Source organism: Haemaphysalis longicornis, unplaced genomic scaffold, assembly GCF_048455015.1.
Source record: "Haemaphysalis longicornis isolate Haplotype H1 unplaced genomic scaffold, Haemaphysalis longicornis Haplotype H1 scaffold_9, whole genome shotgun sequence".
In the NCBI taxonomy this organism is placed as follows: domain Eukaryota; kingdom Metazoa; phylum Arthropoda; class Arachnida; order Ixodida; family Ixodidae; genus Haemaphysalis; species Haemaphysalis longicornis.
In genome coordinates, this window is record NW_027526460.1 from 133657155 (window position 1) to 133671020 (window position 13866).

Here is a 13866-nt window from a genome sequence, read left to right on the forward strand (position 1 = left end):
ATAAAAACAAGCAAACCAATATTCATCATAAGAATTGTCACATGAAGATAACAGGTTGCAGAATATACATGTGGGTTTCCAGACATGGTAACAAAGTATGTATACAATAAAGGGAAAATATGTATATATGTTACAGAATATATATGTGGGTTTTCAAAATATATGTGACAAACTGCACAATATAAAGAAAATGCGTACAATATATAAACAGAAAGAGACGAAAGGAAAACATGAATAATACAAGGTGCTACGGATAAAGTACAAGATCAAGTCAAAGTAAGTCTTAGAAAGGTAGATCATTTAAACATTGAACAAAATGGTTTTTATCACTGTGATGGAATATGCGTTGACTAGGGGATATTTTAATGCCATGGGTCAAGGAATTTCAGTTTGATAAGCCAGCAAATATGGTAGTGAACTTCCCATAATTAGTTCTCGCCTCAGGATCAGCGAAGGAACACTTTGCGTGAGGGCATGCAGAGTCCCGATAAAGATTGCTTTACGTCGACAGCCGAGACGATCACAGACTGAAAGCATTTTTAAAAATAAAGTGTAATGCTGCGAGACATGATTTTCACGTGTAGGTACGCCATGATAGCTTCCTATAAATTGACTGACCTGGATCGCGTGAAAGAAAAAAAGAAACGTTACAACGTAACCGAGCAAGCATATCTTTAAATGACAGCTGCGGCTGCAGCGCATTCAAGCAGTTCTTAGACAGTGCACATGCAGCAAAAAGTAAAAGAAACTGATGCGGAGTACAGCACAAGCCAATTCCTTATTTTTCACGCTGATATTAAAGGGGCAACTTTTCTTTTTTGCGCATGGTACCGTTGACGGTACTATGGGGTGAGGTGCGGGCAATCGATTTCTACATTGACAAACGACAGGTGAACAACCTGTAATAATCAGAGCCAGTGCACGCACACAATAATAAGGTGCGAGGCGAGTCGTTTCAATGATTTTCCGAGCCTAATGGGCTCACAAGTTGCACCGCGACGACAAATGAACTAGGCGAGAAGAGCAGATGTCACGCATTCAGCGCGATCTCCTTTCAAAACACGCGCGCATTGACGTCACAAGTCCGTAACAAGCCATAGATGAAGCTCTAGGCACCGGTGAAGTGAGATAGGTTGCGGTACTTGGCATCTGTGCACCGAAATTTCTCTGATGCTGGTACAGTTGAACGGAGCAGAGCCCATAATTTCTACAGGGGCACCAGATTGTAGCGCCAGTGTTCGCATTACGTAAAGTTGCGGAATAGCGCCCCAATATCATCATCGCCATTAGCCGCGCTATTAGTGCGGTTGTATTACGGGGCCTGCTGTTCCACATCTCGGCCGTGTCAGTGTTTCATTTCTGTACATCGGTTCCTAGCCTCAGACTTTCGTCGCTTGCGTCACCGTACTTCCGTGCAACTGTGTGTGTGTGTCTGTGTATTCAAGCAGGGTGTATTGATGGGGCTGTCGTGACTGTCTCACCTGTTTACACACTCGTCCCGATAAGGCGGCTCCTGCTCGGCGCGCGCCTCAGTTACGCCGCGAATGCTTCCGTCGCCGTGCACGACCGATCCCGAATGCCAGTTTGCTGCCCCAAGCGGGCCCTCGGAGATCAGCCGAAGAGCGGCCCCATGAAGAGGTCCTGAACGTCCCACAGCCGAGGCGGCCGACGAGGGGGCGGTGTTGGGCGCACATGCGCAGCCGTCCCGGCTGGAACGGTTCGGGGGCGTCGATGCGAGCACGTGCCTAACTGCTGGGCTCGTCTCGAACCATGACGGCCGACGCTATGGCTCAGAACCAGGACGTGGCCTGCTACCTGGTCACCAAGTCGTCCTGGAAGGGAAAGTGAGTACCGCTCGCTCTGTCCGCCGCGCCACTGTCGCGGCTGGTCGCTCCGAGGTGTTTGTTGACAAGAGCGTTGCCTGCAGTGCATACGTCGCCGCAGACAATCGAGTAATGTCACGCTCCGAGGTAGCTGGCGTAGCAGCTGACACTTGACACCTGAAATGGCCGGGGACTGTGTTGTTCATAAATTTCCACGGAATGGTGCGCAGAGTAGAGTAAAGCACTGCGATCTCCTCGGCCAAAAGTTCAGAGCGTGTGCGAATGTGAGCTGCATTAGTGAAAGTTACCGTGCTCCAGTAACCTTCTGGTTGTTGTCACAAGGCTGGTGATGTCCACACAGACGTCACCTGTGTCAGCACGATGCAGTTATCAGCGCGTGTGGCCGATTGCACTTTCCGAGCAGCGAAAGGGCACACGCCCGCCGCGGTGGCTCAGTGTGCTGCTCTTCCGGCTAACTGTCGCGGGTGACCATGTCGTGTGTGTCGTCTGAAAGAGCGGGCAATGTGCGTTTCACTGTCGTCGTCCTATTTCTGCCCACTGCAGGATGCAGACTTCCGGCCGCTCCGAATCTATTCTTTGGCTCCGAAAATTCCTGATCTTCTCCCTCCATCCAGTTATTGTCTCCTCCTTAGTGGCCATTCTGTTGATTTGTCCCTTAGTAGCCATTTTATTATTGTTTTGCCCGCATTGTATGTCAGCCAACTCCTTTCCTTTCTCTCAGTTTGGGTCTTCCACTCCATAACCTGTCCCTAAATGTTACTAGTACCATTCTTCACTCCATAGCTTGCTGGGCTGATCAGAGTGGAGTACAGGGCCACCGGTTGTGTTTTTTCTGTAGACTTGGTTTTGACCCCTTGAAAGCCCTTTTTCTGGCTGCTGTGGGCTGTTTTAGGGGGTGCAACAGTGGCACAGCCTGGCGAAGCAGCTGAACTTGTGGTGGGAAAACTGCACACCGTTACCTGCATGCATTTTCACAGAAGTGCCGTATCTTTGAAACATTGCACTGAGTCGTTTTGATGCAAAACTTTCAGCTGTTGTGCACGATTCCATGCCCCATTGCATGCCACATGTCTAGTGCGTTCCAGCTATGTAAGAGAATCCCAACATTGGCATGCGTGCGTGTCTGTTGGGAGTGAGGTGGTTTGGCGTAATGGTCATGCATTGCACTCACCTCTTTGTGTGCCCGGAGCACGAAGATGCGGGTTCGATTCTTGGCCACCGCGGCCGCTTCCCTGATGGGTGCAAAAAGCAAAAACGCCCATGTGTACGAGATTTCGGCGCAAGTTAAAGATCCCCAGGTAGTCAAAATTAATGCGGAGCCCTCCACTGCGGTGTGCCTCATTGCCTGAGTTCCGTCAGCGCGTTAAACCCTACAATCAATCAATCAATCAATCTTTGCATGCCCAGTTTTTGGTTAGTGCAGTGACAATGGTGGGTGAAAAGGTGGTTAAGCCAAACCAGCCATTATGGTGCACAGTTGGTGGTTGTTGTAGTCAACTGTTGTTTGATATAGCAACTATGCCGACCGGCGGGCATGCGCAGCTCTGGTGGCAAGCATTGCACTTTATGGAGAGGAGATGCTTTATTGTCGTGGACGTAGACCAGGGAAGGAGCCTGTGGTCTGCCATTGGTTAGCCAGGGAGCTTGAGACGTACCCTCGAGCAGCTGAGTTGTTGACAACTTTAGGGTTCTTGTCAGGGAGGGAAATCATTACCAAAGATGAAGCAGCTGAGCTGTCTTTGTTGGTCAGCGTGGCCTCTGGGTTTTCCATGGATCAGCGGTTTGTTATTCCCTCTAATTTGCTATGAAGGCCTGCTAGGCACAACTCGGCGTGGCAGTGTGGGGATCCACTTTCTGGGTGTCGTCTGGTTGACTGTGGTCCTAGCGGGTGGGGTTTTTTGCGGAGCTCCTGCCACTTAGCTTCTGTGTAGAGCCAATTTTGTCACTGCTCTCCACCATCTCTTTCAAAAGGCGGAAAAGTCAGAAGTCAACAAAAAGTACTCTGGTTTTTTGATGCAGCATCCAACGGTGGACCTAGCGCCTTCTCAGTTGATGTTAGACGTGTACTATTCCCTGCCGCATGACTTGATGTTAACCTGGGTTGAGGATTACATTTTTTGTGTTTCGGTCCGGTGCGGCTTCTGTTCATGTTCTTTTTTGGATTTATTGGATCTTTACCCGGAGTAAACATACGTCCAATGGGATAATGGAGCGTACATAAAAAAAAAACGAGGAGAGTATGTACAGGTTCATGCATTGCCCCTGTATTGCGCAACCTTGTCATGGCACACTTCAATAGGTCACTTGCTGACAAGCCAAAAGACACGAAAGCATGGGCGTCTGGAAGGAAGGGGGGCAAATGCTCCCCCCCCCCCCCCCCCTTCCCCATGCAATTTTGGACTGTTGTTTAGTTTGGCCAGGCTGCTAAAAATTCTGTGGACACCCACGCAAGAGTGTTTATAAGTTTTTTTGGTATGCTGATAACTTCTTGGTGTTGCTTTGCCATGCCAAGAAGTTTTTTTTCCTTGATGTGGCACAAACATCGGCAATATACCAAAAGTGTCTTAGCCCTCTAAGTGCCTCAGCCGTGCAGTCTCAAGTTTTTGGACTGGAGCCTTTAGTTCCCCCTGAATCACGTCTGTTGGGTGTACGACCTGTTCTGTCGAATACCGCTTCTGCCATTTAAGTCTGCCCACACAAAATTGGCTGAGGGAGCCATTGCCAGCACCTGTTGAATGGTGCACTAAAGAAAACATGTAAACACCTCATGGATCGCAGTTGCAAGCTGCAAGTGCGACCCCTAAGGTTTGTAGGTTATCTTCCGAACGTGATTGTGGCGGTGGACGACACGATTTGGATAAAGCAAAGAAAGGTTGGTGTTGGACCAAATAACAAACATTATCAGGTGACCCACCTGCCTAGGGTGGTGGCGGCTGTTTCCTACATTCACTGCATTTCACACAGTCTTACAAGAAACTGCTGCAAGGTGCTGATGTTAGTCATGTCTGTGTGTGAAAACTGTTCAGCATAATTGCTGATACATGTAGTTTCAAGATAACAGAAAAAAGTAAGGTGTTTAACTTGAAAATTAGTATGCAGACTACATTGAAGAAATCATGTATGAGCTGCAGCTGTCACGTGGCCAAACAAATTAATGACCTAATCAATGCCTTCATGAACATGCAAGTGGAGTAGAAAGTGGCACAGATTGGAAATTGGCCATCTATTGCAACAATTGCGAGTCCACGTTGTTCAGTCACGGGCATGTTGCCAGTAAAAAGTAACAGTCGTAATTACAGTTACAGTTACCTGAGCCAAAAAAGTAACTCAGTTACAGAGTTTCCAAAAGTAACTTAGTTTTAGTTACCATGAAAAAGTATGGTTGTTGCTTTTCTGTTACTGTATAAATTCAAGTAATTGATCACCAACCAAATGAGTTTATTTATAGGCTCCGCCACGGTGGCGCAGAGGCTAAGGCGTTTTGCTTCTGAGCCCTAGGATGCAGGTTCGATTCCCGGCCGCGGCGGCCGTTTTTATGATGGAGGCAAGAAGCAAAGATGTCCATGTGTTCGAAATTTCAGCACGCGTTAAAAATCCCTGGGTAGCCAAAATTAATCCTGAGCCTTCCACTACGGCCCACCTCATCTTTTGTTCAGTATCGGTGCGTTAAACCTCACAATCAATCGATCACTCAATCAATCAATCAGTCAGTCAATAAGTTTATTTATACAAATGTACGAAGGAATGCGGGTAGTCGCAATTGCACGTGGTAAAACCCCAGACGAAAAGAATGTAAAAGGTGGCACACTCAAGCCCATTGCCACACCAACAATCGTTGTGTACGTCTCATTTTGTTGCATCACCTCTTAAAGACTGTAGTCTTACTTGAAGTAAGGGAAAACCCGCGCAAAATCATGACACACAAGAAGGCAACAAACAGACACAGCACTGATACTGTTTGTTACCTCCTTCTTGTGTTTCATCGTTTTGCTTTGTTTGTTTTCTGTTTATGTTTCCTGTTTTGCACTGTTTGTTTTCTGTTAATGATGTAAGAAAACACCTATTCTTTCATTTTAGCAAGTCTTTCTCGGGATACTCAAATGCGGAAATTTCGGACAGCCTGTCTGTCTGTCTTTCTGTCCCTCGATCAAGCGGCCTGGACAAAACTTAAAAGAATTCTTCAACGAGACATTTGCATGAGCGAAACACTTCCAAACTACTAAATCTTGGTGGCAATGTTCTCACTTGTCAATGTTGTTGGGCAAAAAGAAATCTTCAGGCATATTTCAAACAAAACATGAATACATAAATATTTGCAGTGTTATTTTAAATAAAAATACATCCATGCTTGATTTTGCGATAGAGAATAAATATTCCATCAAAAATAGTTCCACCAATAAATTCAAAAAGAATTTGGAGCCCCCCGACAGTAACAAAAAGTCCAACTGTAGAAAAATGTTTCAGTAGATGAAGCGTTAGCAGTGGGACACAGCAATATTGAATTGACTTGGGCAAACCGCCACCATGTTTATCGTGGGAGAGAAAGAGCATGAGAGGGGGGGGGGAAAGAGAAGTGTGTCATTTAAATGGCAGGCGCGATAGAAGACCATGGTATTTCGACGACATTTGAAGCGATGTGAGCAGATATGTGGCCAAATTTATGTTGATGCACTCTTGGTTTCGGGGAATTCATATGCAAAAATTATTGTAACTTAGGGTGAGTTGTTTCTCAAAGTGGCATCCGAGAGCTTTCCTTTTTTCAGGGTGTAATTGCCAGTTTTTTTTATTTTCCTTGTTTCCGCTCAACTCAAGACGAAGGAAAAGTTATCAGAAACCATCCTAAAGGCCGACCTTTGACCGTGGTCTTCGGCAGGGGAGGTCATGCTACCTTCCATGCTACCATATTGAAAATAAGAAAGTCCCTAAAGGAGAAAGCACAAATTGTTTGTTGGCATTTAAAGATAGTTGCTGTTTGAAAATATCGTTATAAAACAGGAAGTAACTGTATCGGTATTTTCAGTTACTGTGTAAAGAAGTAACACTGCTACAATTGCAAGTTACTCTATGTACATTTACTGAAAGTTACTGAAAAAGGAACTGGTTACTGGTAACGCATTACTGGTTACTAGTTACTGCCCAAAACTGACGTCGTTGTATGATGAATGCATTGCTGTGTTCTGCGACCCCGATCAATGCGGACGGGAGATGGCTGAAGCAGCAGGGTGAGGGCAACAATTGTGCCAGCATGACCTCCGGGCCTTTGACCGCAAATGAGCTGACCTTCTTGGGGGCGGGCATGACCTACATGGATGAGGAACTATTGTACACTGCGCATTGCATTGGTTAATCTTCTGTTAGCGTTATTGTTAACGTTGTATGCAGTAAAAGCTCTTTAATATGAGCTTCAGGGGGAAGATGTCTCAGTTGCAATAAACGAAAGTTCAAACGAATGAAAGGGAAGAAAAACACCAGTACACTGCCGTTGACATGTGGCAAGGCATGTTAACCATTTGATGAATGAAAAAGTCTGGAATTGCAGTCTGCCTTCTGTTGTAGAACATTCGCCAATTCGAACATTCGATACATTCGCCAATGAGCGAATGTATCAAAAGGCCTCCTTTATACCTTTTTCAAATTTGATAAAGAGACTGGCGGCATTAAATTCTGTCTTTACTTTTGAGCGGGTATCCACACTGGTGCATCCTCCTCCTCCTCCTCCTCCTCCTCGTAGTCATCATCATCATCGTCACCACAGCAGTCGACAGGTTCTGTGCTTCTGACCTGAGAAATCATGTCCTCACCACACCACACACCACTGCACTCGCATCCACGCTGCCGTAGTCCGCACAGAATAAGTTTTCCAAACCGTACTTGGGGGTTTTCAGATTGTTTTGCCCTGATTTTAGCTTCTCCTTCAGTTCTTCTCTCATTCCAGAGGAGTCACGTCTGCAGCTGGCACATTTCTCTAACCGCGTGCCAGGCACCGAGCCACCGGAGTGCTGGCGCGTAGTTCAAATTATCCTTAGCAGAGCCCAAAGGTGTTTGAATAAACAGGCATTTTTGTACATAAGCTTCTATGAAGCTCAGCTGCTCCAAGTCGCCGAGCTTGAATTATTCATAAATTTGAATGATTGAATTTCTTTCCAAATATTATGCCAGGTTGGCCAGGTTATTGTCCTGGTTTTGCCTTGGAAAGCCTTCAGTGTATGGTTACACCCATCTAGTTTAGCCTCTACTGGACCAGGTAGCACTGTAGGCCTGGGGGACATGTAAATACTATTATGTGTGCTCAACAATGTGAACTGGAGATACGCCCCTGTGAGACCAGAGGAAAACTGGAAGTTTTTTATGTGGGCGAAAAGTGCACGCTTTCAAGATAACTTTCGTTTCTCGACAGTCTAAGTAACCAAAAAACACTGCCTGATATAAATGCAGTGCTAAAACTGATGGGTTGCTTGATTTCACTGCCATATACTGGATGGAGTGATGGAAATGGTCTTTCTTTTCTTTTTCTTAGTGCAGAGACATGCTGGCTCCACAATAGGGCTCAATCAATAATATAGTCACACTAGGAAGCTTGTGGTGACAGACATTCGGAATAACAGCACCTTCGGCTTTTGTGTGAACGCTAACGTCTTAGGTGTTTAAATCTTAAGTTACCGGTAGCAGAGGTGTGTTGAGGTGGCTGAAACTGCTCTTTAAAGTCATGCCTGCACACAAAGTCATCTTGTACTTTATGTACGCAGCAAATATCATCTGCCTAGGCAGAGGCTGAAACTGTTTTGGGGAGCACTTTAGCAAGACGTGTAAGGCCCATAGTGAATAGTGTAGGGCTGAGGACTCCTCCCTGCGGCACACCACAAGTTTCAGGATGGCCTAGTGTTTCACCGTCAAGTGTGATCACGAAAACACCTGGCCTGGGAGATACTAACTTGCTATCCACAAGTGTAGCTGGCCTCCAATGCCATGAGCACCCGAAATGGCATCGTGGAGCACGTCAAGTGCTTCGGCAGCTGCAGAGGTGCCCTGTGGTTGCTGTGGCTGCGCAGGTACCCGCGGGTGTTCTCAGTGGGCACACTGGGAATCCGCACCTACTCGCTGCCCCACATGGAGGTGACCAACCAGTGGGCGTACGGAGACTTCCTGCGCATCCAGCCGGCAGCAGGGGCCTCCTGCCTCGAGTTCACCATCACCTTCCGTAAGGGCCGCAAGGGCGAGAACAGCATGCGCTTCCTCTCCGAGCACCGCGCCGACATCATCACCCGCGCCCTCGTGAGTACGCACGCCCCCCGGTGTCTTCTCTTGGAAGCTGGCGGCAGGGCTGTCCCTGCAGACTGGGCTGGGCCCGACCATGGGTGCAAACTAGGCAGGGCAAAGTGAATCGCAATGAGTATTGGTCTATTCGAGCCTGTTGCACAGCCGGAAGGGCCCCGAGATTACTGTGTGTCAAGGTGCACCATATGCTGCTAGGTTTGCACGCGCATTAACACTTGGGAGGCAAAAGTCGGTTACCATTTATTGACCACGGGAGGCAGGAATGTGGCTTCCTTCCTCTGAAATTCTGAAATTTGCAGAAATTCAGAGAATTGTCTACTAACCAGTGTGTCAAACCGAAAAAAATACCGGTTCGGTTACGGTTCTGGTTCAGGCAAATTCATTTCATTCTGGTTCAGTTCCAGTTCGACAAAATCACGTACTGAACCGGTTTGCGAACCGGTTCGCGAGCTTGAACCGGTTTGCAAACTGGTTTGATGAGTTGAATTATCACTGAAAATTGGAAAAAACGTTTAGTAGTTTAAAATGACAGTCAAATCAAAATACAAACAAAAATTCAAAATGCTGCTGTTCCCCAAGGGCAGTGGCGCAGTTGCAAAGCAAACTTTAAACAATTACCAGATATTAGAAAAACAGATGAATTGGTGACGATTTACCACCTACTTTCTCGCCCAGACTTTATGTTGTCCTAGCGACTATTCATAAAGCCACCGCTAAGTGATATGACGGGGGTATATATTTTCTGCCCTTTCCTTTTTTGTTGAAATCGCAATGATCGCTATGGAATCGCCCATCACGCTAACCTTGAAGCCTTAAATTTTGGCCTGCGTACTGGCGTGTTCAAATACCAGCGCTTAATACCAATGACGCACATTTTTTATATTTGTAACAAAACAGAAAAATCCTACAACAGGCACATAAATACTACCAATGAATTAGATTATTTGGTCACCCTCAATAATTTGTTAGCTGTGACCTTATCGAATGTGTTAGCCACACTTTTGTTAAAAGTAAGGTTTAGTCAACGCTCAGTCACTACATTATTGCTCTGACCACTGCAATTCCCTTTGCGATAGCTATACCGGATGTGTGCATTACAATCAGTATGTCATCGTACCGCCTGACCCCCAGCCAACGTTCCGTGTGGTACATTGTGGAATCTTATAACAGATTATGCTGTTACAAAATGAAAGGGAAATTTGACGCGCGGAGCATGAGATGGGACTTTTTTGGGCAGACGCTCTTTAATTCGTCCACAGCAGTACTCCCCTCCGGAACGAGTAGCAGTAGAAGTAATGTAGCGAGTTGGGCAGTCAGTACAAGTGCACCTTTGAAAAAAAAGCAGATCTGAAAGAGACAAAACTGCAGAACAAGCAGAAAAGATGATCGCTGGGCGAATGGGACAGTGTGAGGTACTGGCCTGCTTTTCTGCACGTGTCATCTGCTTTATTGCTATTTCTGCTTCCAAGACAATCTTGAGGGCTGCAGTTTCTTGCCAAGGGATTAAGTGCGCACCTTAACAGTTTTCCCTGACATATCTGTTGTTATTTGTATCTATAAAAAACGGAACTTGTCCACTGTACTGTCCTCAAAAACTGACCACGTAACTCACTTCCTTCGCATTGATGACACGTTTGGGTGTGAGAGGCAGGGCAAAGAAAAGTATAGATCAATATCCACGTTTTGGTGCTTTTTTTTACTTACTCGGTTTTACTTACTTTTTGCCTAATATTTTAAAACAACGTGGTTCACCTTTTCTTTTTTGTTGTTTTCCGTGTAAACACAATTTTTTTTTAAAAACTGGTGCATTTCATGCCCCGTGCTATATCTCTGCTCCGAGGCGCAGCTTATGTTGCAGGCCGGCAGACTTATCTTAACCAGCTGGTGATATTAAACGTGGATCAAAATCTCGATACACGGACGTTCTCGATTTCCATCTACTGCAGAAAAACGGTCGTGGGGAAGGGAGATCGAGGCCACTTGTGGTCGTCAGCAGCAAACGGCTTAGCCACTGAACAGCTCCTGCGGTCACACTTGTCAAGTATTAACCATTTGCAGGTGTCGGACCTTTTAAACAAATTATGAAATGCAAAAAGTTTGCACACATTGGGTGTGGGCTTTCGCTGTTGCGCAGTGCAGCACTTCTGCAGCCTGATTGCTCCAATAAAGCCACAGCTAGGGAAGGGCAAAGTCGTTTTATATCCCTTGCAAGCTGCCGAGAATGACATTTCATTTGGTCAGCTTGCACTACGCTCGCGCTTCCAGCAGCAACAGACCATTGCTACGTTGGTGCTCATTCATTTCCCCTGTTTTACATAGAGCATAATAGTGTTAAATTGTCTGGAGGGGAAAGTGCGTGAGCGAGTACGAAGTTGATGGTACGTGAAAGAAAAAAAAGGCCTGAATTGCATTGACTGTGCAATATCAACAACGGAGGGTCGAACCGTTTCGGCATGAACCAGTAACAGTTATTTCTTTTTTCGGTTCAGTTCCAGTTCGGGTACAGCGTGCTAAAAAAACGGTTCGGGTTCGGGTTCAGTTCCGGCAAAAATACCAGTTCAGTTCCGGTTTTCGGTTCGGTTCGGTTCCGCTTAGACACCCTGCTACTAACGCATAGCGTTCTTATTCCGCTTGTTGGCATTGTGAGTGCTTTACAGCCAGATTTGGCTGCGAGTAGCCAAATATGTCAAGATATTTTATGGTTCAAAGCTTTCTTGTGTTTCTTTTTTGCCAGTGACGTAAATTTACATTATTAAAGCAATTAAGCATTTTTACTTCGCCAATTGCGTATCTTTCCGCGGATACTAGTGCAGGGTTGTTCCATTCATGCGATTTTTTATTCGTGTTTTCGTTGTTCCTTTTCAGACTTTTTTCAATTGTCCTTGTTTTTTGAGGGCTATGTATCAGACGGTTATTTCTTATTTTGTCGGTTTGTTTGGGTAAACATTTTGTTTCTCTATTGCTTGTATTTTTTTTTTGTTTCGGGGAATTCTGTTCCACCAATTATCTCCATTTATGCTATTATAACGATTAAGGGGGATACTTCTGCCAGTTATGCATTTTTGTGGAAATTCAGGAATTGGCTCATTTTCACTATTGTTTTATTGAGGGGTCATATGCGTGCTTGGGGCAAGTGTGGGGGGGGGGGGGGGGGTCACAGGGGGGGCCTAGCTACACCAGCTGTGAAGCTCTGACTCCCGAGGGGGGAACACCCTCACACAAATGTGCTGCTCTCCCTGGGGCAGTGGTTATTGGTCACTGCATGTAGGCCCAGTGTTTGCCAGTGATGCAGTGAAACCTCGCAGGAATTTTGGGAACCGCAAGTAATTCCTCACTAACAAAAAGGGGCACACTGTTCTGGTTATTGGAAAAACACTGGGCGGTGCAGGGAATGTGGCAAATGCATTGCAGTGCATCGTGTGTCGGTTGAAAATCTTGCCTACAGACGGTAGCACAACACCCTCGTCACACGTAGGCCAAATCTGGGGGCGACCAGAGGTGCAGCCTGAGACCGCTCCTCTTCTTCTTTCTTCCGTGCAGGACTTCAAGCACCTGTTTGCCGAGCCGTGCAAGGAGACCGCGGTGAGTGTGCTCCTCTCGTGGAGCCGCATTGGACCCACCGATTCTCCTGTGTTGATTGAGAGAGAGAGAGTGGCCAGCTAGTGACCTGGCTGCCAGCGGCTGTAGCCATGGGTCTTTGGTACAGTACTCTGTCGCCTGCCTGTACAGCCTAACCTCGACCAGGGCACATGCGTTGTTCTCTTTCCTGCCTCCTGGTGACCTGGTGGTGCTGGTGTGTGCAGCGGTACCCGGCGCGCAAGCTGCGCTGGGGCCAGGAGGAGGTTCCTGTGGAGCTGGAGCTGGGCTGCCAGGGGATCAGTGCCCAGGACGCGCGCACGGGGCGCCTCTTGGGCATGTACCCCTACCGGGACCTGCGGGGCATGGCCGCCCTCGTGGACGCCCCAGGCCTCGTGCTAGTCACGGGAAACGACCGCCTGGTGAGCAGGGCCACTGGCCTGGCACATTCGTTTCATTCCATTTCATTGTATTTCCCATTCCATCATGATAAATTAAAAAAAACTGCTCGTACCCATAGTCAAACGCTAGTATAGGGTCCAGTGTTGGGACACAACGCATTGTAACCGGATACGTACAGAATACAAGATGGGAAAACATTGCGAATATAGAAAAGAAGGTTAGGGAATTGTAAAAACACATGTTCACACACTCAAACGGGGGCGGGATAGCAGAAATATGCAAATTTTATACACAGACAAAAGAAAGGCAATCAATAATAACAACGATGCTGTGTACTTTCGGTGGACATAGTGATATTGGTAGAGAAGAGTTTAACGGTTTTGTTACTATTTCGGTAGTGACTGCTAGTCACGGAGATTAATTACGGAGGGTGAGGAATTGTGTCTTTATTTTAATGGGAAAGTTAACAGTTGATTTTATGTCCCGGGACAAACTGTTCCAGATTTTGGTACTGGTGAACTGTAGTTGTTGTTCGCCATTGGTGGGAGGTAGGTTCGAAATTGGTGGGAGGTAGGTTGAAGTTACCAGCAGTAGAATTCCTGGTAGGTCGGGATAAGGAGCACAGAATGGACGAATGAACAGGGCGGTTATACTTTATGGTATGATTAATGGCAATGGCCTCTGGGGCACCGTGCTGCAAGTACCTTCAACTGGGGATACATGCAGGCTGGGCTCTTGTGGGGGCAAAGGAAAAGAAAACACGTGTAGA

General features: G+C 46.6%; 1 protein-coding gene across 1 annotated transcript in view; it reads left to right on the plus strand.

Moving 5' to 3' along the window:
- Positions 1-1103: 1103 nt before the first annotated feature.
- The window catches only part of LOC144152801 (dnaJ homolog subfamily C member 13-like), a 133328-nt gene continuing 120565 nt past the window's right edge, over positions 1104-13866 (plus strand). The window contains exons 1-4 of the mRNA XM_077684265.1: positions 1104-1844; positions 8894-9116; positions 12660-12701; positions 12923-13117. Coding sequence (XP_077540391.1) covers positions 1771-1844; positions 8894-9116; positions 12660-12701; positions 12923-13117 — 534 coding nt within the window. The 5' untranslated portion in view covers positions 1104-1770. The remainder of the gene's footprint in view (positions 1845-8893; positions 9117-12659; positions 12702-12922; positions 13118-13866) is intronic.